Source organism: Octopus sinensis, linkage group LG21 (assembly GCF_006345805.1).
Source record: "Octopus sinensis linkage group LG21, ASM634580v1, whole genome shotgun sequence".
Lineage (NCBI taxonomy): Eukaryota > Metazoa > Mollusca > Cephalopoda > Octopoda > Octopodidae > Octopus > Octopus sinensis.
In genome coordinates this window covers 12,974,009-13,000,027 of record NC_043017.1, presented here as the reverse complement: position 1 = coordinate 13,000,027, position 26,019 = coordinate 12,974,009, and the positions used below count along the sequence as shown (strand labels likewise).

General features: G+C 41.1%; 1 protein-coding gene across 1 annotated transcript in view; it reads right to left on the bottom strand.

Annotated features, from left to right (window-relative positions):
- Window positions 1-26,019, bottom strand: part of LOC115222767 (coiled-coil domain-containing protein 180-like) — a 131,538-nt gene that overhangs the window by 87,392 nt on the left and 18,127 nt on the right. Inside the window, exons 9-16 of the mRNA XM_029793066.2 lie at window positions 24,772-24,935; window positions 22,240-22,359; window positions 20,177-20,256; window positions 14,747-14,835; window positions 11,365-11,487; window positions 10,089-10,262; window positions 8,944-9,059; window positions 405-525 (exon numbers count right to left, since the gene is read on the bottom strand). Of these exons, the coding sequence (XP_029648926.2) occupies window positions 405-525; window positions 8,944-9,059; window positions 10,089-10,262; window positions 11,365-11,487; window positions 14,747-14,835; window positions 20,177-20,256; window positions 22,240-22,359; window positions 24,772-24,935 (987 nt within the window). The remainder of the gene's footprint in view (window positions 1-404; window positions 526-8,943; window positions 9,060-10,088; window positions 10,263-11,364; window positions 11,488-14,746; window positions 14,836-20,176; window positions 20,257-22,239; window positions 22,360-24,771; window positions 24,936-26,019) is intronic.

The window sequence follows — 26,019 nt, the reverse complement described above, 5'->3', positions numbered from 1 at the left end:
AAACGGCAGACTTTGATGTCACGTTAACAAAGTTTTGACATATATGAAAATGATCATAGGTGAGATTCCTGATCTAGTGCAAGTTCTAGATTCAACCTAGGGATGGTTACAGGTGTAGTGTTTGTATAACTGAAGAACACAAATGAAGTTTAAAGATACACACAACAGTTGTTTCAGCAGCATTTTTTCTATTGATGAATAGTTTGATTGCTACAATTACATAATGAGAAAAATCCATTATCACCAGGTGATTTTAAACACAGGTAGAAACAGGGAACTTAAACTGACTCCTTTTGCTCATAGCTCTTATGAGTTTTCAAACTCCACCTGTGTTCTTTTATATGTGTGTGTGTGTGTGTGTGTGTGCATATGTACTTCAAATGGAATAACAAATAAAGACTTACACCGTATCTCCTAAGTTTGAAGAATTTGCAGAGGTCTCTTTCGTATAGGTATAATTTTTCTTTCACCAATGGAATGTATAGGGTAGTCATGCTAATTTGTTTGGCATGGAAAAACTGGTAACTAACAGAAAAAAGAATTCCATGGAACATTTGATCAGAACAATGGAGAGAACCTGAAGTCATTATTTAATTTCAACACACAGCAATGAATATTTTTGTGTATGTGTGAAGGTTAGGGTGAAACTGCAGAAATGGACCCCGGTAGAACTTAACTTCTACCTGATTACATTGGATCCTTGAAGGAAGGATGAAAGCTGACAAGTCAGCCCCTACAAAATTTCAATAGAAAACTTGAAGAGAGTGCTGGGGTGGCTGTGTGGTAAGTAGCTTGCTAACCAACCACATGGTTCCGGGTTCAGTCCCACTGTGTGGCATCTTGGGCAAGTGTCTTCTGCTATAGCCTCGGGCCAACCAATGCCTTGTGAGTGGATTTGGTAGACAGAAACTGAAAGAAGCCTGTCGTATATATATGTATATATATATATGTGTGTGTATGTGTTTGTGTGTCTGTGTTTGTCCCCCTAGCATTGCTTGACAACCGATGTTGGTGTGTTTATGTCCCTGTCACTTAGCGGTTCGGCAAAAGAGACCGATAGAATAAGTACTGGGCTTACAAAGAATAAGTCCCGGGGTCGATTTGGTCGACTAAAGGCGGTGCTCCAGCATGGCCACAGTCAAATGACTGAAACAAGTAAAAGAGAGATGAATTAAATGCTAGATGGAATGCTGTCTGATACTCTAATGGGTTTGTGAATCTATTAGAGCACAAACATCATCATCATCATCATCGTTTAGCATCTGCTTTCCATACTAGCATGGGTTGGACGGTTCAACTGGGGTCTGGGAAGCCAGAAGGCTGCACCAGGCCCAGTCTGATCTGGCAATGTTTCTACGGCTGGATGCCCTTCCTAACGCCAACCACTCCGTGAGTGTAGTAGGTGCTTTTTACGTGTCACTGGCACAGGTGCCAGGCGAAGCTGGCAAACGGCCTCGATCGGATGGTGCTTTTTACGTGCCACCAGCACGGGGGCCAGGCGAGGCTGACAACGGCCCGGGGCTGGCAATGGCCTGAGGCTGGCAACGGCCCGAGGCTGGCAACGGCCCTAGATATCATTTTGTGATTGGTGAGGTGGCCAATGCGACATGGTATCAGCTTAGCTCTAGCCCTGTGGAAGTAAATCTCTCTCTCCCTCTTTGTAGATATCTGGTCTTCCCAAAACAAAGCAGGATGCCATCTAGTGCAACACGATCTCAGACGGGCTGGTGCATCATCTTGACCAGCACCGTCAGGCATGTTTTTTTTTTTTTGGGGCTCAGCCTCACAGCAGTGTCTAGCTCAATGTAGTGACATCACTCTTGACTTGCACTCAGCTGGTACAGCACAGGTTTGCATGAAATCATTAGAACAATAATATTCATTGCTATTATTATTATTATTATTATTATTATTATTATTAAGGTGGCAAGCTGGCAGAATTGTTAACACACCAGGCAAAATGCTTGGCAGCATTCCGTCTGCCTTTGCACTGAGTTCAAATACCACTGAGGTCAACTTTGCCTTTCATCTTTTCAGGGTCGATATAATTGACTATACCCCTCTCCCAAATTTCAGACCTTGTGCCTATAGTAGAAAGGATTATTATTATTATTATTATTATTATTATTATTATTGAGTGTGAGAGCAGTTCATGCCATCAAAGTGACACTGGGGTAAAATATACGAAGCCCAGTATACCCATCATGACTACCCATCTGATAAGGGTACACCAGGCACATGCATCACAACCATATGTGCACGGCATGGTGATTTCATATCAAGATAAACAGCGCATGACCTTGCAGGTGGGGCCCAGTTAGAATTTTCTTCTGGTCGAGTAGCCCATCCCACTCAAAAGGTCCCTGAATAAGGATTGTTTAAGGATGTTGAATGAACAAAACAATGTACATGATAACACTTCCAATTATTATTATTATTATTATTATTATTATTATTATTTTATGTTTGACTTTTGCTTTACATTTGTACAAATTGGCTCCAAGTCTCACCCAGAGACCTCAAGAGATAACAAGTTGGAAGTTCTTGTTGGTGTTATGCCTAGGATGCCGTATATTTGGTTTTGTACATAGTGTTGTTCTAGAGAATGTTTAAGAAACCATACAAAAATTATGTTTGTTTTAAAACTTGAGATCACATAGAAAGTATTTTGTGTAGGATATGAGCAGCTCCCATGAGCACTATCTTTTGAATTTCTGCCATTTTGGGGTTTCCTGGTATCTGTGTTAGGTAGCAACCAGCCCCTTTTGCTATCATTCCCAGGGCACCTATGACAACAGCTATTGTTTTAGTCTTCAGGTTCCACATTTTGCTGATTTCTATTTCCAGATCTTTATATTTGCTCAGTTTCTGGTAGGTCTTGACAGATACATTTATATCGATTAGGACAGTCATATCAATGAAGAGGCATGTTTTATTATTATTATTATTATTATTATTTAAGGTGGTGAGTTCACAGAATTGTTGCGATGCTGGGCACAATGTTTAGTGGCACATCATTTATTTTTATATCCTGAGTTCAAATTCTGCTGAGGTTGGCATTGCTTTTCATCCTTTCAGGGTCAGTAAAATAAGTACCAGTTGGACACTGGGATTGATGTAGTTGACTTAGCACCGGCCCCAAAATTACTGGCCTTGTACCAAATTTTGAAACTGTGATTATTATTATTATCATTATCATTATTATCATTATTATTATCATCATCATTATTATTATCATTATTATAATCATTATTATCATTATTATCATCATCATCATTATTATTATTATCATTATTATTATCATTATCATTATTATTATTATTATTATTATTATCATCATCATTATTATTATCATTATTATTATTATCATTATTATCATCATCATCATTATTATTATCATTATTATAATCATTATTATCATTATTATCATCATCATCATTATTATTATTATCATTATTATTATCATTATCATTATTATTATTATTATTATTATTATTTTATAATCAGCCCTCTTTCCCTTTTTCTGGCAAGGATGTAGTCAATCTGGCTGGTGTGTCTGCCAGAACGGTAGGTGACTAGGTGAGAGGTGGGTTTCCTGAAGTGGGTATTGCAGACCATATGCCCCCTCGTCTCTTACCGTATTTTTTTCATTATTTATCTATTCTCATTCTCTACCGTATTTTTTTCATTATTTATCTATTTCCATTCTCTACCGTATTTTTTATTATTTATCTATTTTCATTCTCTCTCTGGCTTTCATTCAGTCATTTATCTAATTAATTATTTTTCCCCCTCAAATATAGTATTCAAACTAGTTGCTTCGATTCTCTCTCTCTCTCTCTCTCTCTCTCTCTCGTGTTTCCGTCCCCTTCCCTAATTCCCTTATAAAAGCCAGCGTGCGATCGTATCTGATCCCTATTCACTCGCTACACCTCAGAGAAAACACAGACTTCCAAAAATGGCCAGCTAAGTCAATTTCATCCTGCTCTTTTCATATTTTTAAGCGTTTTGTTTGGATAGCTTGATCTGTTCTCCCTTCGTTCCCCTATTCTCTAAACATGGCGACTTCACGCATTGCATTTTTAAAGTTTATTTTCCTTCAGGGCCATCTTCGATGTTTATCCATTCCCCTCCGAAATATGCCCCCTCGTCTCTTACCGTATTTTTTTCATTATTTATCTATTCTCATTCTCTACCGTTTTTTTTCATTATTTATCTATTTCCATTCTCTACCGTATTTTTTATTATTTATCTATTTTCATTCTCTCTCTGGCTTTCATTCAGTCATTTATCTAATTAATTATTTTTCCCCCTCAATATAGTATTCAAACTAGTTGCTTCGATTTTGTCGCCCGCCCTCCCACCCCCACCACCGATACCGGAAGTTTCTACCCTAATACCGGAACTACCCCCTCCCCCACTAGCACCTATGTAGGGTTTATCTGAACATATAGCGCAAAAATTGTGAAAAGTATGCAGGTTGTAGTCTAGAGTTTCCATATGAAATCTGCCAAATGCAAGCTTTCTTTTCAGGTACATGACACTGCTGTCCTCGTCCCAGGGTCTCTGATGCCCACACCTCCCAAACCCTCAGAGTTGGCACGCTCAACGTTGGCACATTGAAAGGTAGGTCTGGAGAGATTGTAGAGCTGCTTGAACGGAGACGTGTGGATGTATGCTGTATCCAGGAAGTAAGGTGGAGAGGAGGTTCTGCTAGGCTCCTCACGGGCAAGGAACACAGGTACAAGATTTTCTGGGCAGGGAACATTGACGGTATCGGGGGCGTGGGTATACTTCTCGCGGAGAAATGGATAGGTAAGGTAATCGAGGTAGTCAGAATAAGTGACAGAGTAATTAAAATTAGATTAGTTCTTCACCATAGGACAGCTACCATCATCTCGGCATATGCCCCTCAACCAGGGCTACCGGAAGGACAAAAGACCAATTCTATGACACCCTATTGCGGACTACCTCATTGACAAATGACAGTGACCTTCTCTTCGTGGCAGGTGATTTCAATGGACATGTTGGACGACATGTCAGGGGCTTCCATGGCATCCATGGAGGCCACGGTTTTGGCTCTCGAAATGAGGAGGGAACCAGGCTGCTGGAGTTCTGCGATGCAAATGACCTTATGGTCTGCAATACCCACTTCAGGAAACCCACCTCTCACCTAGTCACCTACCGTTCTGGCAGACACACCAGCCAGATTGACTACATCCTTGCCAGAAAAAGGGAAAGAGGGCTGATTATAAATGCCAAAACCTTCCCAGGCGAAGAATGTACTCCCCAACATAGATTAGTAGTTAGCGACTTCAGGATCAGAGCTAAATGGTCGCCCAGAAGAAGACCAGCTTGGAGGAGAAGGGTCTGGAAGCTTAAAGATCCTGCAAATGCACAGAGATTTAGAGACATACTACTCGAAGCCTCTGACGAAATAGAAGGGGATATAGCTTCACTTAATGTGGAAGACAACTGGAGATTCCTACGGGACAATCTGCTGACAGCCACTGACCAGATCTGTGGATGGAGCAAAGTACCATCTCGACCCAGAGTAACATGGTGGTGGAACACGGTGGTTGACGGGGCTATTAGACAAAAGAGACAGGCTTGGAGGGACTGGAAGAACGGTGGTAGCAGGGAATTGTATCAGACAGCCAAAAGGGAAGCTAGGAGACAAGTTTATATAGCCAGAGGGGAAGCGGATAAGAAAAAATTTGCCAATGTTCTGAGCCGTGAGGATGAAAGACTTGAGGTATTTCGTGTTGCAAGACAGTGTGTGAGAGAGAATCGTGATGTGGTAGGAGAGAAGTGTGTTCGCATGGATGATGGTTCACTTGCGCTAAATGAGGATGCAAAGAGAGAGGTTTGGAGATGCCACTATGAAAGTTTGCTGAATAAAGAAAATGAATGGGATAAAGAGAGTCTGCCAAATGTTGACCCAACAGAGGGACCAGCTATCCGAGTTGATAGTTCCGTAGTAGCTAAGGCAGTTAGGAGCATGAAGACAGGGAAAGCCCCAGGCCCATCAGGAATTACTGCAGAGATGCTCAAAATATCTGGCAGTGTCGGCTATAACCTAGTCACCCGTATAGTCAACCAGGTGATACACGAAGGAGTCATACCCAATGACTGGTGTAGCAGCATACTAGTCAACTGCTACAAAGGTAAAGGTGATGCCCTGGATACAAATAATTACAGAGGTATCAAGCTGTTGGATCAGGTAATGAAGGTTACGGAGAGGGTCTTAGCCCAACTAATTAGAGAGAGAGTTAGTTTAGATGAGATGCAGTTTGGGTTTGTCCCAGGGAAAAGCACCACTGATGCTATATTCCTGGTAAGGCAGCTGCAGGAGAATACCTAGCCAAGGATAAGCCCCTGTACCTGGCTTTTGTTGACATGGAGAAAGCCTTTGATAGGGTCCCCCGATCCCTCATCTGGTGGTCAATGAGGAAACTAGGGATAGATGAATGGCTGGTGAGGGCTGTGCAAGCCATGTACAGAGATGCCGTAAGTAAGGTTAGAGTTGGCAACATGTACACAGAAGAATTCAAAGTAGAGGTTGGGGTCCACCAGGGTTCAGTACTCAGCCCCCTCCTATTTATCATAGTCCTCCAGGCAAAACGGAGGAATTCAAGTCCGGTTGCCCCTGGGAGCTCCTCTATGCTGACGACCTCGCTCTAATCGCTGAGTCACTATCAGAACTGGAGGAGAAGTTCCAGGTGTGGAAGGAGGGTTTAGAATCGAGGGGCCTTAGAGTCAACCTAGCTAAAACCAAAGTACTAATAAGTAGAAAGGTAGAAAACCCACAAATATCATCAGGAAGATGGCCCTGTTCGATCTGTAGAAAAGGTGTAGGTAGAAACTCTATAAGATGTACCCAGTGTAAGCTATGGACACATAAGAGGTGCAGCAATGTCAAAGGTAGGCTAACTGGGAAGATAGTTTTTGTATGTGGCAGGTGCTCTGGAGCACTGACCTCCGAAAATCTGCAGAAAACAACTTCTGTCACTTTCCGGGGGGAAAAACTAGAAGTAGTTGATAGTTTCCGCTATCTAGGTGACCAAGTCAGTAGTGGGGGTGGGTGCGCTGAAAGTGTAACTGCTAGAATAAGAATAGCCTGGGCAAAGTTTAGGGAGCTCTTACCTCTGCTGGTGACTAAAGGCCTCTCGCTCAGAGTAAAAGGCAGACTGTATGATGCATGTGTACGAACAGCTATGCTACATGGCAGTGAAACATGGGCCGTGACTGCTGAGGACATGCGTAAGCTCGTGAGGAACGAAGCCAGTATGCTCCGATGGATGTGTAATGTCAGTGTACTTACTCGACAGAGCGTTAGTACCTTGAGAGAAATGTTGTACCTAAGAAGCATCAGTTGTTGTGTGCAAGAGAGACGATTGCGCTGGTATGGTCATGTGGCGAGAATGGATGAAGAGAGGTGTGTGAGAAAGTGCCAATCCCTAGCAGTTGAGGGAACCCGTGGAAGAGGTAGACCCAGGAAAACCTGGGACGAGGTGGTGAAGCACGACCTTCGGACGTTAGGTCTCACCATGGAAATGACTAGAGACCGAGACCTATGGAAGTATGCTGTGCGTGAGAAGACCCGCAAGACTAGTGAAGCCATAATCCGTGGCCCCTACCTGGGACGTAGTCAGTCCACCTGTGCATACCTTCCTTCTTGTGACACTTGTGAAGACCTGTTGAGGCAAGTGAGAATCGAATCGAATCGTATCAAATCAAATCGAACCAAATCAAAATAGATGAACATCAATGGAATTTGTATCCTGTGGTACCAGTGCCGGTGGCACATAAGAAAACCATCCGAACGTGACCGTAGCCAGTACCGCAATGACTGGCCTCCGTGCTGAGGGCACGTAACAAACACCATCCGAGCGTGGCCGTCCACCAGCCTCGTCTAGCACCTGTGTCGGTGACACATAAGAAAACACCATCCGAGCTGGCCCGTCTGCCAGCCTCGTCTGGCACCTGTGTCGGTGGCACATAAAAAACACCATCCGAGCGTGGCCGTCTGCCAGCCTCGTCTGGCACCTGTGTCGGTGGCACATAAAAAAAACACCATCCGAGCGTGGCCGTCTGCCAGCCTCGTCTGGCACCTGTGTCGTGGGCACATAAAATCACCCACTACACTCTCGGAGTGGTTGGCGTTAGGAAGGGCATCCAGCTGGTAGAAACACTGCCACATCTGACTGGCCTGGTGCAGCCTTCGGGCTTCCCAGACCCCAGTTGAACCGTCCAACCCATGCTAGCATGGAAAGCGGACGTTAAACGATGATGATGATGATGATGATGATGATCATCATTATTATTATCATTATTATTATATATCATTATTATCATCATCATCATTATTATTATTATCATTATTATACATACATTATTATTATTATCATCATCATCATTTTATTATTATCATTATTATTATCATATCATTATTATCATTATTATTATCATTATTATTATCATCATCATTATTATTATCATTATTATAATCATTATTATCATTATTATCATCATCATCATTATTATTATTATCATTATTATTATCATTATCATTATTATTATTATTATTATTATTATAACACATCAAACAAAATGACTAGCATTATCAAATACCACTGCTACTGCTACTACTATACTCTATGATGATAATCATCATCAGCATCACTACCACCATCATCACCCTCATCAAAACTTTGTCCTCTCTGTAATGACCACAGCTACTATCACTATCCTTCCCACCATCTCCATCTTCATCAAGCTCAATTCTGCCATGATAATCATCCTTATCACTCCTCTCTCTCCACCATCACAATCATCATTACCAACATCATATTCACCATCACTCTCATTGTCATCACCTTTCCCTCTACTGCTATCGCCACCATCAAGTAATGGAAATGGTGGGGTACTTCTCTACCTTACCTGGCCTTCAGTCGATTGAGTGTAGCGATGGCAGAAGCGAGGTTGTTTTCAAGCACTGTTGCATCGGCTCCTTGTCGGAGGGCATCAAGGACAGTGTCCAGCCTTGCTTCTTCAGCCTTTCAAAGACAATGGAAGATGGTTGATAATTACTGTTATCAAATTACTGGTAATGTGCAGGTGACAATGACTATGATGGTGAGGACGAGGATGCTGACAAAGAGAATAATGATGAAGATGACGATGAGGATGATAATGAGGATGACAATGACGATGAAGATGACAACAGCAACGGAAATGATGACGGTGATGAGGATGATAATAATGATGATTATGATGACAATGATAATGATGGCGAGGATGCTGACAAAGAGAACAATGATGAAGACGACGATGAGGATGACAATGAGGACAATGACAATGAAGATGACAATGAGGACAATGACAATGAAGATGACAACAGCAACAGAAATGATGACGATTATGAGGATGATGATAATGATGATGATGGTGAGGATGCTGACAAAGAACAATGATGAAGACGACGAGGATGATGATGATGAGGATGACAATGATGATGAAGATGACAACAACGGAAATGATGATGATGATGAGGATGATGACAATGATGATTATGATGACAATGATGATGATGGTGAGGATGCTGACAAAGAGAACAATGATGAAGATGACGATGAGGATGACAATGAGGACAATGACAATGAAGATGACAACAACAACAGAAATGACGACGATGGTGAAGATGATGATGATGATGAGTATGATGACAATGATGATGATGGCGAGGATGCTGACAATGATGCTGACAAAGAGAACAATGATGAAGATGATGATGATGATGAGGATGACAATGACGATGAAGATGACAACAACAACGGAAATGATGACGAAGATGAGGATGATGATAATGATGATTATGATGAGTATGATGACAATGATGATGATGGTGAGGATGCTGACAAAGAGAACAATGATGAAGACGATGATGAGGATGATAATGAGGATGACAACAACAATGGAAATGACGATGATGATGAGGAGGATGATGATGATGATGATGATTATGATGAGGATGATGACAATGATGATGATGGTGAGGATGCTGACAATGTTGATGATGAACTTACCAGGGTATCAATATTGTGTCTTTCTCTGTTATCCGTTAACATCTGATTCAGCTTTTGTTCTTGAACGTCCAGTTCCTGTGTATGGTTTAGCCATATGTCCGCAATGGCAGAGATGTAGGCATATACTTTGTCGACCTTCTTAGAGGTGCACATCACTTCTTTAGTAATATCATCCTGAAATAAATGAGGTATGCTACAATGAGGTTTTACTCTTTCACTTGTTTCAGTCATTTGACTGTGGGCCATGCTGGAGCACCGCCTTTAGTCGAGCAAATCAACCCCAGGACTTATTATTTGTAAGCCTAGTACTTATTCTATCGGTCTCTTTTGCTGAACCACTAAGTTACGGGGAAGTAAACACACCAGCATCGGTTGTCAAGCGATGTTGGTGGGGGGACAAACACAGACACATAAACATATATACACACACACACACACACACAAACATATATACAAATACACAAACATATACACACACACACATACACACACACACAAACATATACACACACACACAACACACACACACACATATATATATATATACGACGGGCTTCTTTCATTTTCCGTCTACCAAATCCACTCACAAGGCTTTGGTCAGCCCTGGGCTATAGTAGAAGACACTTGCCCAAGGTGCCATGTAGTGGGACTGAACCCGGAACCATGTTTTTTTTGTCTTTATCATTTTACTTGTTTCAGTCATTTGACAGTGGCCATGCTGGAGCACTGCTCTGAGAAGTTTTAGTTGAAAAAAAAGCAACTCTGGTACTTTTTTTTTTAAAGTCTGGTACTTATTCTATTTGTCTCCTTTACCAAACTGGTAAGTTACAGGGATGTAAACAAACCAACATCAGTTGTTGAGCAGTGGTGAAAGACAAAATAAACACACACACACACATACATGAAAGACTTCCATGTATATATGTTTCAGGATTGAACCTGAAACCACAGGCTTCTTAACCACGTAGTCCTTTTCTGCTTTTTACTGGTTTGACATAAAATATAGAGCTGAAAATGACATTATTGACTTGTAAACCTTTAAAATACTCGGCAGTATGTTATGGTTGCAAAATGAAATACTGTGCCACAGCTAGCAATTAATATATACACGTACACACACATATGCATACATACATACATATGCACACGTAGGATGAAAGATACTAGTAGTGTCTATCTGTTAGAAGGTCAGGGTTAGGGTTAGGATTAGGGTCAAACACATTTGACCCTGTGATGTGTTTGGTGAAAATGTGAAAGAGGCAATAAAAGAACTTACATCCCAAGTGGACAGAGAACATTCAAAATTCTTCTGTTGAAGTTGGATAAGTGGTAACATGTATCTAGTAGATAATTCCGATGCCTTTTCTTCTGTGCAAGCATAAGTTTCAACCAGTGCCTCCTGTGGGAGAAAATATGGAAACTGGGGAAATGATGTATAAAACACACACACACACAAGAAAACAAAAAGCACCTGTATTGGAGTCATGTAAAAGAGCACCCATGCCAGCACCATGTGAAAAGCACCCAGTGCACTCTGTATAGTGGTTGGCATCAGGAAGAGCCTCCAGCTATAGAAACCTTGACAGCTTCTGTCAAACCATCTAACCCATGCCAGCATGGAAAACAGGCATTAAGTGATAATGGTGGTGATGATGATGACACACACACAGACATACGTATGCATACACATTCACATTCAAATATATACACATATTTACAGTTAAATATATACTTCTTTATTGTTCACAAGGGGCTAAACATAGAGGGGACAAACAAGGACAGACAAAGGGATTAAGTCGATTACTTCGACCCCAGTGTGAAACTGGTACTTTATTTATCAACCTCGAAAGGATGAAAGGCAAAGTCGACCTCGGTGGAATTTGAACTCAGAACGTAACGACAGACGAAATACCACTAAGCATTTTGCCGCCCTTTACAGTTAAATATATACATGCAAAGACATGTGGCCTAGAGGTTAGGGTGTTACACCCCCAATTACAAAACCATGGTTTCAATTCCCAGACTAGCAGTATGTTGTGTTCTTTATCAAAATGCTTCACTTCACATAGCTCCAATCCACCCAGCTGTAAATGGAGTAATCCTGCATTGGACTGGCGTTCCATTCTCACAAGGCTTTGGTTGGCTTGGGACTACAATAAAAGACACTCACTCATATTGCCATGCAGTGAGATTGAACCTGAAACCATGTGGTTTGGAAGCAAACCTCTTAACTACACAGCCATATTTCGACTATAGAAATGCAAATATATCTTTTACTTGTTACAGTCATTATACATAATCATCATTGTTAGGGAATATTATAATTCCAAAACTTACAGGGAAAAATTCAATTTAGCAATTCTAAATCAAATTTCACAATATATATACATACTAGCAGTATTGCTCGGCATTGCTCGGGTTTGTAAGGGAAATAACTATAAAGCATTTTTAGAGAGTTATAGCCAAAAAACAGCAAAAAAATGCATTAAAAATGGAAAAAAAATTATGGTAAATTTTTTTTTAAATCGTAGACATTTTTAGAGAGTTACTTCCCTTATATAATAGCGAAAAACTGCATTAAAATGGAAAAAAATGATGGTAAATTATTTTTAAAATCGTAGACTCATCGTAGACGCGCGCTAAAACCCAGAAGGCTTGATATGAATCACGACTATAAGATACCCGCTTTTGGTTAAACTGTACCGCAAAATGTGGGAGTAGTTAGGAATCTAAATCGTAGGAGACAGACACACAACTTCACTTTTATATATATATATATATATATATATATATGTGTGTGTGTGTGTGTGTGTGTGTGTGTGTGTGTGTGTGTGTGTGTGTGTGTGTGTGTGTGTGTATTATAAAGGGGGCTGGTTTATGGGGTTACTCTAGGTTTCATGTTCATAAGGGGTTTGTCTTGTGGCGTACCTTCATGCCTCAAATATTGCTGGTCTAAGACCTCTTCAAAATACGGAGGGGGAAATGCCTCTCTATGAGAAGTTGGTACGCTTTTGCATGACACCAGCATGGGTGCTTTTTGTTCTCTTGCGTGTGTGTGCGTGTGTGTGTGTGTGTATGTAAGTTTTTTTATAAAGAGGCATTTCTCCAACCTTATTTTGAAGAGTTCTAAGGCCAGCAGTGTTTGGGGTCTGAAGATATGCCATAAGGCTAAACCCCTTATGAGCGAGAAACCCAGGGTAACCCCATAAACTGGCCCCCTTTATAATATTAACAGCTCTACATCTTAGAGTGCGCTACTCTCCTGGACTTACGTATTTCTACTAAAGATATATGTATATATATGTATATATATATATATATATGTGTGTGTGTGTGTGTGTGTGTATGTGTGTGTGTATGTGTGTGAGTGTGTGTGTATATATGTATGTGTGTGTATATATATATATATATGTGTGTATATATATGTATGTGTATATATATATATATATATATATATAGTCCAACTGAGGCCAGCATGGAAGATGGACATTAAATGATGGTGATATATATGATAGGCTTCTTTCAGTTTCCATTGCATGAGGCTTTGGTTGGCCCAAGGCTATAGTAGAAGACACCTGCCCAAGGTGCCATGTAGTTGGACTTAACCTGGAACCATGTGGTTGGGAAGCAAGCTTCTTACCACACAGCCATGCCTGGACCCGTAGCCACGTCTGCTTCCATGTCTAAAATCATCATCATCATCATCGTTTAACGTCCGTTTTCCACGCTAGCACGGGTTGGACGGTTCGACCGGGGTCTGGGAAGCCAGTCTGATCTGGCAGAGTTTCTACAGCTGGATGCCCTTCCTAACGCCAACCACTCCGCGAGTGTAGTGGGTGCTTTTTACGTGCCACTGGCACGGAAGCCAGCCAAGGCAGCGCTGGCAACGGCCACGTTCGGATGGTGCTTTTTATGTGCCACCGGCACAGAAGCCAGTCGGGGCGGCGCTGGCAATGGCCACGTTCGGATGGTGCTTTTTATGTGCCACCGGCACAGAAGCCAGTCGGGGCGGCGCTGGCAATGGCCACGTTCGGATGGTGCTTTTTATGTGCCACTGGCACAGAAGCCAGTCGGGGCAGCGCTGGCAACGGCCACGTTCAGATGGTGCTTTTTATGTGCCACCGGCACAGAAGCCAGTCGGGGCAGCGCTGGCAACGGCCACGTTCGGATGGTGCTTTTTATGTGCCACCGGCACAGAAGCCAGTCGAGGTGGCGCTGGCAACGGCCACGTTCGGATGGTGCTTTTTATGTGTCACCGGCACAGAAGCCAGTCGAGGTGGCGCTGGCAACGGCCATGTACGGATGGTGCTTTTTATGTATATCTTTATATATAAAAGTGAGGTTGCGTGAGTGTCTGTCTCCTACGATTTTGATTCCTAACTACTCCCACATTTTGCGGTGCAGTTTAACCAAAACCGGGTATCTTATAGTCGTGATTCATATCGAGCCCTTCTGGGTATTAGCGTGCGTCTGCGATGAGTCTATGATTTAAAAAATAATTTACCATCATTTTTTTCCATTTTTAATGCATTTTTTTGCTATTATATAAGGGAAATAACTCTCTAAAAATGCTTATACAAACCCGAGCAACGCCGGGCGATACTGCTAGTAAATATATAAATATAATAAAATATTAAGAACAAAAAGGCCGCACATACCTCTTCTTCTTGCATTTTTTCTAAACATAGTAGGTTACACTTTTCATATTCCGCTTTCATGTTTATCAGGAATTCCCGTTTCTCCTTTTCTGAAAATTGCAATAAAAGAGAAATAAAGTCTCTAATCAAAATTAATTGGTAGTAATTAATAATCAAAATTGTATTGGAATTGCTCATTTATCTTTAACCTTTTACTTGTTTCAGTCATTTGACTGCGGCCATGCTGGAGCACCGCCTTTACTTGAGCAACTCGATCCTGGGACTTATTCTTTTTGTAAGCCCAGTACTTATTCTATCGGTCTCTTTTTGCCGAACCGCTAAGTGACGGGGACGTAAACACACCAGCATCGGTTGTCAAGCAATGCTAGGGGAACAAACACAGACACACAAACACACACACATACATATATATATATATATATATATATACATATATACGACAGGCTTCTTTCAGTTTCCGTCTACTAAATCCACTCACAAGGCATTGGTCGGCCCGGGGCTATAGTAGAAGACACTTGCCCAAGATGCCACGCAGTGGGATTGAACCTGGAACCATGTGGTTGCTCATTTATCTTTAACCTTTTACTTGTTTCAGTCAATAGACTGTGGCCATGCTGGAGTACCGCTACGAAGAATCAACCCCACTACTTTGAAGGAATCAACCCAAGTACTTTTTTTAAAGTCTGGTACTTGTTTTATCAACTTCTTTTGCTGAACTGCTAAGTTATGGGGATGTAAACAAACCAACACCAGTTGTCAAATGGTGATGGAGGAATCACAGTTACACACACACACACACACACACACACACACACACATGTGATGGGCTTCTTTGAGTTTCCATCTACCAAATCCACTCACAAAGCTTTGGTCAGCATGATGCTATAAAAAATGCCCAAGGTGTTATGCAATGGGACTGAACCCAGAACCATGTGGTTGGGAAGCAATCTTTTTACCACACAGTCACATCTGCACCTATCCTTTGTGTTCTTCATTGAATTGATATCTGGATTATCACACAATTAGGTTTGTCTCAAAAACCCTGTCATCTAATTACATCAGGTATGGTATTGAGAGCTCACAAGGTGGTGCAATGGAGAGACGCTTTAAATGTTTAGAGGGGTTGAGATTTTTCTTAAAACTATAATCTTTAACTCTTTAGTATTCAAACTGGCCACATCTGGTCCAAATATTCCTGTTTTACATTCAAACTGGACAGACCAAACCTCTCACACCTACCCTACAGTGTTATTCTAAAATAAAATCACATCATTAAAATCCCAAAGTTAAAATATAATCTTTATATATAAAAGTAAGGTTGTGTGTCTGTCTCCTACGATTTAGATTCCTTACTCACACATTTTGCAGTGCAATTTAACCAAAACTGGGTATCTTATAGTCGTGATTCATATCAAGCCCTTCTGGGTATTAGCGCGCGTCTACGATGAGTCTACGATTTAAAAAAAAATTTACCATCATTTTTTCCATTTTAATGCATTTTTTCGCTATTATATAAGGGAAGTAACTCTCTAAAAATGTCTACGATAAGTCAACGATTAAAAAAAAAATTTACCATCATTTTTTTTCCATTTTTAATGCATTTTTTTGCTATTTTTTGGCTATAACTCTCTAAAAATGCTTACATAGTTATTTCCCTTACAAACCCGAGCAACGCCGGGCGATACTGCTAGTATTATATATATGGTTAAGTGAACCGATGAAACACAGAGGAAATTCTATCGTTTGAGGGCTTGAATCAAACTTCCTGAACGTCACACTTTTTATTTCCATTTTTAATGCATTTTTTTGCTATTTTTTGGCTATAACTCTCTAAAAATGCTTATATAGTTATTTCCCTTACAAACCCGAGCAACGCCAGGCAATACTGCTAGTGTATGATAAATTAAAAGCAAAATGAATAAATAAGCATAACATTTGACAGAGTATTCTGAATGTTAAAAAAGTTAAACCAGATACAATATATTTTAAACATATTTTCAAAATAAATCATCATTGAGTTAAAATATTAGCGAGACATTGTGTTATTATAAGTGAGCAGAGAGTGGCTGTGTGGTAAGTAGCTTGCTAACCAACCACATGGTTCTGGGTTCAGTCCCACTGCGTGGCATCTTGGGCAAGTGTCTTCTGCTAAAGCCCCGGGCCGACCAATGCCTTGTGAGTGGATTTGGTAGACGGAAACTGAAAGAAGCCTGTCGTATATATGTATATATATGTATATATGTGTGTTTGTGTGTGTGTGTGTGTGTTTGTCCCCCTAGCATTGCTTGACAACCGATGCTGGTGTGTTTACGTCCCCGTCACTTAGCGGTTCGGCAAAAAAGAGACCGATAGAATAAGTACTGGGCTTACAAAGAATAAGTCCCGGGGTCGATTTGGTCGACTAAAGGCGGTGCTCCAGCATGGCCGCAGTCAAATGACTGAAACAAGTAAAAGAGAGTAAAGAGTAAAGTGAGAGAGAAAATGAAGATGTGGATGGAAGCACTCTGTCGGTTACGACGACGAGGGTTCCGGTTGATCCGAATCAACGGAACAGCCTGCTCGTGAAATTAACGTGTAAGTGGCTGAGCACTCCACAGACACGTGTACCCTTAACGTAGTTCTCGGGGATATTCAGCGTGACACAGAGAGTGACAAGGCCGGCCCCTTTGAAATACAGGTACAACAGAAAACAGGAAGTAAGAGTGAGAGAAAGTTGTGGTGAAAGAGTACAGCAGGGATCACCACCATCCCCTGCCGGAGCCTCGTGGAGCTTTTAGGTGTTTTCGCTCAATAAACACTCACAACGCCCGGTCTGGGAATCGAAACCGCGATCCTATGACCTCAAGTCTGCTGCCCTAACCACTGGGCCATTGCGCCTCCACGACGTTAAGGAAATATGTCCTGTGTGTCACAGATGATACACAGGTAAAGGGTTAATCCATCTAATCTGTATCATTCTCTTGCAGATACAAACTGTTTTGTTCAATTACAAGACTTCTTTTCAAGAAATAGCTTATCTCACAACACCAGAGGTATATCGCCTGATGGAGAGTGAAGTGCAGGTATCAAGCCTTTTTTATCCCCATTTTCATAATTACAATTTTCTGTGTCACTCATTGCGCCTCCACAAATGAAGATGTGCTAAGGTGATGAATACACATCATGAGGAGCTACAAGCAGCTATATTACTGTCATTTCTCCTGTCAACAAATCGTTCATTGGAACAGACTTTATTGCAAAGGGCCAGAGTTCTACCTCTTGGGTCAGCGGCACCTGCATCAGGACAATGCATCAGTCCATGATTCGACCTTGGTAGTCAACTACTTGATAGAAATAAGCATCAAAACTGTCCCTCATCCTTCCTACAATCCAGACCTTGCTTACTGTGACTTTTGGTTGTTCTCCATGATGAAGGAGGCTGTGACAAGAGTGCTGGATACCTTCACTTTGGAGGACTTCCACAGGGCTTTCACAAAGTGCTATATATATACTCTTTTACTTGTTTCAGTCAGTTGACTGTGGCAAAGCTGGAGCACCGCCTTTAGTCGAGCAACTCGACCCCGGGACTTATTCTTTGTAAGCCCAGTACTTATTCTATCGGTCTCCCTGCTAAGTGACGGGAACATAAACACACCAGCATCGGTTGTCAAGAGATGTTGGGGGTACAAACACAGACACACACACACACACACATATATATATATATATACATATATACGACGGGCTTCTTTCAGTTTCCGTCTACCAAATCCACTCACAAGGCTTTGGTCGGCCCGAGGCTATAGTAGAAGACACTTGCCCAAGGTGCCACGCAGTGGGACTGAACCCGGAACCATGTGGTTGGTAAGCAAGCTACTTACCACACAGCCACTCCTGCGCCTATATATATATATATATATATACTGTTGTGTCTGGGGAGAGTCATTTTCTTTTTGTGCCTTATAATGTAACACACTCACTGGTAAAAACTTCCACTTACTTATCTTTATTTTCTTAAATTTTCGTTGCGTCTTGCAACCTTTTTAGGACTATTGAAAAGTTTGCAAGACACAACCTTTATATATATATAACAGAAATATGTTACACACACACACACATATATATATATATATATTATATATATTATATTAAATTAGAGACAAAACCACTATTAGGCAAATCATACAATGAAAAACTTAAGCCAATACATAAGATTATTTAATTTATATAATTTAAATATATAACAAAATTATTAAAAAATATAATTAATATATCACTACGATCGTTTCATGGCTGTTAATTTCTTTAAATTTTCGAGTTACAGTCATTCATCAGGTGGTTTAAATATTTATCTTGGCAAGGTTTAAATAAACAATAGAAATATGTTACAAAAGAAAATAGAAACTACACGTGGAAATGTAAGAGGAAAGTAAGAAGAAAGATACACGTAAATGCACATTGGAAATCAAAAAAAGTAATGGCTTTTTATGAAAAAATAATGATAGATATATACAATTAGATGAACTGAGGTAGGAATAAAAGTAATAAAAGGCATTATTGTGAGTTGTTAAAGAGATTTAAAAGCATACCGGTTTTGTAAATTTGCTAATCATTGCTTTGAATGCACACCGATTAATGAATGGTGTGCATTCAAAGCAATGATTAGTAAATTTATGAAACCGGTATGCTTTTAAATCTCTTTAACAATTCACAATAATGCCTTTTATTACTTTTATTCCTACCTCAGTTCATCTAATTGTATATATCTATCGTTACTTTTTCATAAAAAGCCTTTAATTTTTTTGATGTCCAATGTGCATTTTCGCTTATTTTTCTTCTTACTTTCCCCCTATATATATATATATATATATATATCGTGACGTATATTTGCCATTTGAATATGGCTAACCCCTAAGGGTGGATGCTACTGTAGTTTGTAGCCCCAGGAGGACACCTCCTCCAGTTGGCTATAGACACACTTTCTGTGCCCTATCAGTATTTGCGAAGGGAAGCCATCCTTCCCATCTTCAACTTATGACACACACGGACTCGAGTTTCAGGGTATTGACCCGTCATCGGCGTGTGACAATCATAGTTGTCGACGAGAATTCGGTTCCCTTCACAAATACATATACATATACAAATACTGATAGGGCACAGAAAGTGTGTCTATAGCCAGCTGGAGGAGGTGTCCTCCTGGGGCTACAAACTACAGTAGCATCCACCCTTAGGGGTTAGCCATATTCAAATGGCAAATATACGTCACGATGTGTTGCTGCTACTGTTTATAACTCGCTCTGAGATTTATCATTATATATATATATATATATATATATATATATATATACATACACACACACAAACACACACATATATGATGAAGTGTATATGTGTTCCTGAGTGATGAATAGAAACTTTAACTCTTTATTACATCAAACTCTCGTTACTTACTTAGTTTTTCCGTTACCTCGTTTATTCTTCCAAACCATTCTGCAACAAAAGCTTTCGTGCATTTTGGTGGCAAGAAACTCCTATTCAAATTTAAAAGAAAACAGGTTTACAATATCAAATATACTTTAAAACATTTTTATATGCTTATTTTGCCACCCAGACATGTCTACAGCATTGCTACAATACCTATTTCTTTACTACCCACAAGGGGCTAAACACAGAGAGGACAAACAAGGACAGACAAAACGGATTAAGTCGATTATATCGACCCCAGTGTGTAACTGGAACTTATTTAATCGACCCCGAAAGGATGAAAGGCAAAGTCGACCTCGGCGGAATTTGAACTCAGAACGTAGCGGCAGATGAAATACCTATTTCTTTATTACCCACAAGGGGCTAAACACAGAGGAGACAAACGGATTAAGTCGATTACATCGACTCCAGTGCGTAACTGGTACTTAATTTATCGATCCCTAAAGGATGAAAGGCAAAGTCGACCTCGGCGGAATTTGAACTCAGAACGTAGCGGCAGACGAAATACCGCTAAGCATGTCTCCCGGCGTGCTAACGATTCTGCTAGCTCATCGCCTTGTTGTGACATTGCTACAATACCACAAGAATGTTGGGGTACAATGTGGGTGTACTAACCATTGCATGATCACAAGTCCCTATGGGGGTGTGTGTGTGTGCTCGATCTGCTGGTAACAACAGTCAGACTCCCTTAAATTATAGCCTACCATCTTAAAACAGGAAGGACATATTGGACAGTGTAGTCCCAGATATACAACAAATGGAATGGTCAAGGCTGGAATGTCTTTGATTATAGGCCTGCTCAATCAGTGCTGACAACTACAATGCCATTCTACAAAAAAAAGTATATGTATGTGTATATATCTACACACACACACATACACACATTGTATACACAGACACACACATAGACATACAAACTCATATACACAGGCACACATGCACAATCATTACACACACACACAAATATATATATACAAATGTAGATATGGCTGTGTGGTTAAGATGCTCGCTTTACAACCGTTTGATTCCAGGTTCAGTTCCAGTGTGTGACATCTTGCACAAACATCTTCAACTATAGCTTTGGGTCAACCAATGCCATGCGGGTGTAGTTGGTAGACAGAAACTGTGTGGAATCCTGTTGTGTGTGTATATATACGCATGTGTGTGTGTGTGTTTTCGGTGTGTGCATGTGTGTCTTCTTTTCCTATCTGACAACTGGTGTTGGTTTGTTTACATCTGCATAATTTAATGGTTCAAAACCATAATACTGGGGTTGATTTGTTTGACTAAAACCCTTTTATAGCATTGGATTTGATCCCACATTTTGCCACATAGAAATCACAACTGACCCATGCACACAACCAAGATTTTATCTGATGAATGGCCATTTACATTTGGCAAGGCAGTGAGCTGGAAGAATCGTTTGCATGGGCGAAATGCTTAGTGGTATTTCGTCTGCTGTTACATTCTGAGTTCAAATTCCGCCGAGGTCAACTTTGACTTTCATCCTTTCGGGGTCGATAAATTAAGTACCAGTTATGCACTGGGGTCGATGTAATTAACTTAATCCGTTTGTCTGTCCTTGTTTGTCCCCCCTATGTTTAGCCCTTATGAGAGCTCAAAATCTCTCGTGGAAGCGCCTTCCAACCAAAATGCAAATATATGGGAAACTACCACCTGTGTCATCTCTTGTGAAAGGTAGGAGAGTCCAGTTTGCTGGACATTGTTGTAGAGCTGAAAAAGAAGTAATTTCTACTCTTCTCCTCTGGAAGCCATCTACTCGCAATACCAGAGGGCGCACACTCTCCTACCCTGATGTAATCTCCAGGGATACAGGCATCCAGCAACAGGACCTCCGTCATGCCATGATGGACCGTCAAGTCTGGCGTAGCATGGTAAATTCCATTGTCTCGACCACGGTCGAACAATGATGATGATGATGTTTATCCCACTGTGGGCAATAAAGGAATAACTACACACAGAAAAAAAATGACAAATGGTTTTTGTGTGAGTGAAAATGTAGAACATACCTGAGAAATTGTAAATGTTCTTTATATTCATTTAATACATTTGAAAATTTAGTGTTTATCTCATCAAGTAAGATTTGAACTTCTTTCGGTTTGGTAGAGGCTGTGGTCAACATGTATCGTCTGGAGAAAATGAAAATTAGAATAGAATCATTTGAAATGTCTTGAGAAATTTTTCAAATTTTTCTGGTAGAGTTCCTAGAGAAGGAGAAGTGGGAAAGGGCAAAGAAGTAGGAAGGGGGGGGGAGAAGTGGGAAAGAGAGGAGAGGGGGAATGGGAAGGGAGATAAGGGAAGAAGTGGGAATGGAAGAAGAAGTGGAAGGGGTAGAAGTGGGAAAGGGAAGAAGTGGGAAAGGGAAGAAGTGGGAAAGAGAGGAGAGGGGGAACGGGAAGGGAAATAAGGGAAGAAGTGGGAATGGAAGAAGAAGTGGGAAGGGAGAAGTGGGAAAGGGAAGAAGTAGGAAGGAGAGGAAAAGTGGCAAGCTGGGAGAAGTGGAAAGGGGAGAAGTGGGAAGGGAAGAAGTGGCAAAGGCAGAAGTGGGATGAGAGGAGAAGTGGGAAGGAGAGGAGAAGTGGGAAGGAGAGGACAGGGGGAATGGGAAGGGAAATAAGGGAAGAAGTGGGATGGGGAGAAGTGGAAAGGGGAGAAGTGGGAAGGGGAGAAGTGGAAAGGGAGAAGTGGTGGGAAGAGAGGAGAAGTGGGAAGGAGAGGAGAAGTGGGAAGGAGAGGACAGGGGGAATGGGAAGTAAAATCAGGGGAGAAGTGGGATGGGGAGAAGTGGGAAAGGGAAGAAGTGGGAAGGGAGAAGTGGCAAAGGGAAGAAGTGGCAAAGGGAGAAGAAGTGGGAAGAGAGGAGAAGTGGGAAGGAGAGGACAGGGGGAATGGGAAGTGAAATCAGGGGAGAAGTGGGATGGGGAGAAGTGGGAAGGGAAGACAAAGTGGAGAGGGGAGAAGAGGGAAGTGGGGAAGTGGGAAAGAAGAATTGGGAAGGGGAGGAGAAGTGGGAAGGGGAGAAGAAGTGGGAAGGGGAGGAGAAGTGAGAAGGAGAAGAGTAGTAAGAAGGGAGGAGTGTAAAGGGGAGAAGTTGGAAGGGGCGTAGAATGAAGGGGGAAGAAGTAAGAAAAGTGGGGGCGGAGAAGAAAGAGAGAAGAGATAAAGGGAGTAGAATATATAAATTCTGTATGACTCTTTTACTCTTTCTTTTAGACCCCTTCACACTTTCTTCATTCTTTCCACTTTTCTTTTTGTTTTTCCCCCTCTCTCACATTTCTTAGCCTTCTCTTCATTCTCATCACTTTCCCTCCTCCTTTACCTCACTCTGTCCCTTTCCTTTCTTTTTCTCTCTTTCTCGTCCTTCCCTAATTCTTTTTGCTTGCTTTCTTCCAAAGAATCTAGTGCTCTTAGCTTAGATTTTCTTGGGGCTGGCCAGATTGGAGCAGTCTCGAGTGTAACTGGCCAATAAACCAAGAATGATAAAATAAGCACTAGACTGATATAATTACTGGGGTTGATGTGATTAATGGGGAAAACCCTTAAAAGCAGTGCCTTAGAATGGCTGCAGTTAAATGACTAAAACAAGAAGACAATAGAACAACAGATAAATCAGAGGAAATGAAAACTGGAAAATTTTCTTGTGCATTATTTAAAGATTTCCTTAGAAAAGAAAAAAACAAAACAAAAAAGAAAAAAGAAAAAAACTCAACGCAGGAGTGGCTGTGTGGTAAGTAGCTTGCTTACCAACCACATGGTTCCGGGTTCAGTCCCACTGCGTGGCATCTTGGGCAATTGTCTTCTGCTATAGCCCCGGGCCGACCAATGCCTTGTGAGTGGATTTGGTCGACGGAAACTGAAAGAAGCCTGTCGTATATATGTATATATACTTATGTATGTGTGTGTGTGTTTGTGTGTCTGTGTTTGTCCCCCTAGCATTGCTTGACAACCGATGCTGGTGTGTTTACATCCCCATCACTTAGCGGTTCAGCAAAAGAGACCGATAGAATAAGTACTGGGCTTACAAAGAATAAGTCCCGGGGTCGATTTGCTCGACTGAAACTGAAAGAAGCCTGTCGTATATATGTATATATATATAAGTGTGTGTGTATATGCTTGTGTGTCTGTGTTTGTCCCCCTAGCATTGCTTGACAACCGATGCTGGTGTGTTTACATCCCCATCACTTAGCGGTTCAGCAAAAGAGACCGATAGAATAAGTACTGGGCTTACAAAGAATAAGTCCCGGGGTCGATTTGCTCGACTGAAACTGAAAGAAGCCTGTCGTATATATGTATATATATATAAGTGTGTGTGTATATGCTTGTGTGTCTGTGTTTGTCCCCCCCACCATTGCTTGACAACCAATGCTGGTGTGTTTACGTCCCTGTCACTTAGCGGTTCGGCAAAAGAGACCGATAGAATAAGTACTGGGCTTACAAAGAATAAGTCCCGGGGTCGATTTGCTTGATTAAAAGCGGTGCTCCAGCATGGCCGCAGTCAAATGACTGAAACAAGTAAAAGAGTAAAAGAGAGTAAGAGTAACCTGAATCTTTCAAGAATTTCCTGTACGTTCTTGTTTCTCCAAAGAGTCATGATTGACTTCCAGTTTAAATGATGCTTCCGATCTTGTTCTATGTTAACCAGGAGTAATTGGGTATAAATATCAGTGTAGCTTTGTTTGTTATTCAACAAGGTCTGGTTGATAATCTGAAATAAAACCAAATTGATAACATCATCATCATCATTATTATTATTATTATTATTGAGTGAGAGAGCAGTTCATGCCATCAAAGTGACACTGGGGTAAAATATACGAAGCCCAATATACCCATCATGACTACCCGTCTGACAAGGGTACACCAGGCACATGCATCACAACCATATGTGCGCGACATGGTAATCTCATATCAAGATAAACAGCACATGACCTTGCAGGTGGGGCCCAGTTAGAATTTTCTTCGGGTTGAGTAGCCCATCCCGCTCAAAAGGTCCCTGAATAAGGGTTTTTTAAGAATGTTGAAAGAACCACCCATGTTTCCAGAGGTGAATTATTCAAACCCCAAAGAATCCCTCTCAACACATGGCTATGATGCTCCCCCACTACTCCTGCTCGTGATCAGAGATGCACATATCGTCAGCCACTAAGGGTCATGCTCAACTGGTTAAGGTCAAACAACTGACAAGCAAATCTGTGGTATTGAGCAGAATATTTACTGTAGCCCATCTTTTATACCAAGACAAAACAATGTACATGATAACACTTCTAATCAGTTAAGATCAGAAGCCATGAGAGACACTGCCTGGTACTGCATCAGGGCATAGCCACTGCCTGGTACTGCATCAGGGCATTTATTATTATTATTATTATTATTATTACTATTATTGTTACTACTACCACTACCACTACTACTACTACTACTACTACTACTACTACTACTTCTACTACTACTAATGTGGCAAGCTGGCAGAATTGTTAGCATGTTGGGCGAAATGCTTAGCTGTATTTCGTCTGCCGTTCAAATTTGTTCTGAGTTCAAATGCCACTGAGGTTGACTTTACCTTTCATTCTTTTGGGGTCAATTGAAAAGACAGAAAAAGAACAGAATCAGATGGTAGGTCTGTGGTTGTTGCTGTTGTTAGTGTTGTGGTTGTTGGTGATGGTGTTGCTGTTGTTGTTACTGTAGCTGCTGTGGTGGTGGTTGTTATTGTTACTGTTGTGTTTGTTGTAGTTTAGCCCCAGGATTAACTGACTAAGCAGACTTATGATCAAAGACACTCCAACCATGATCAT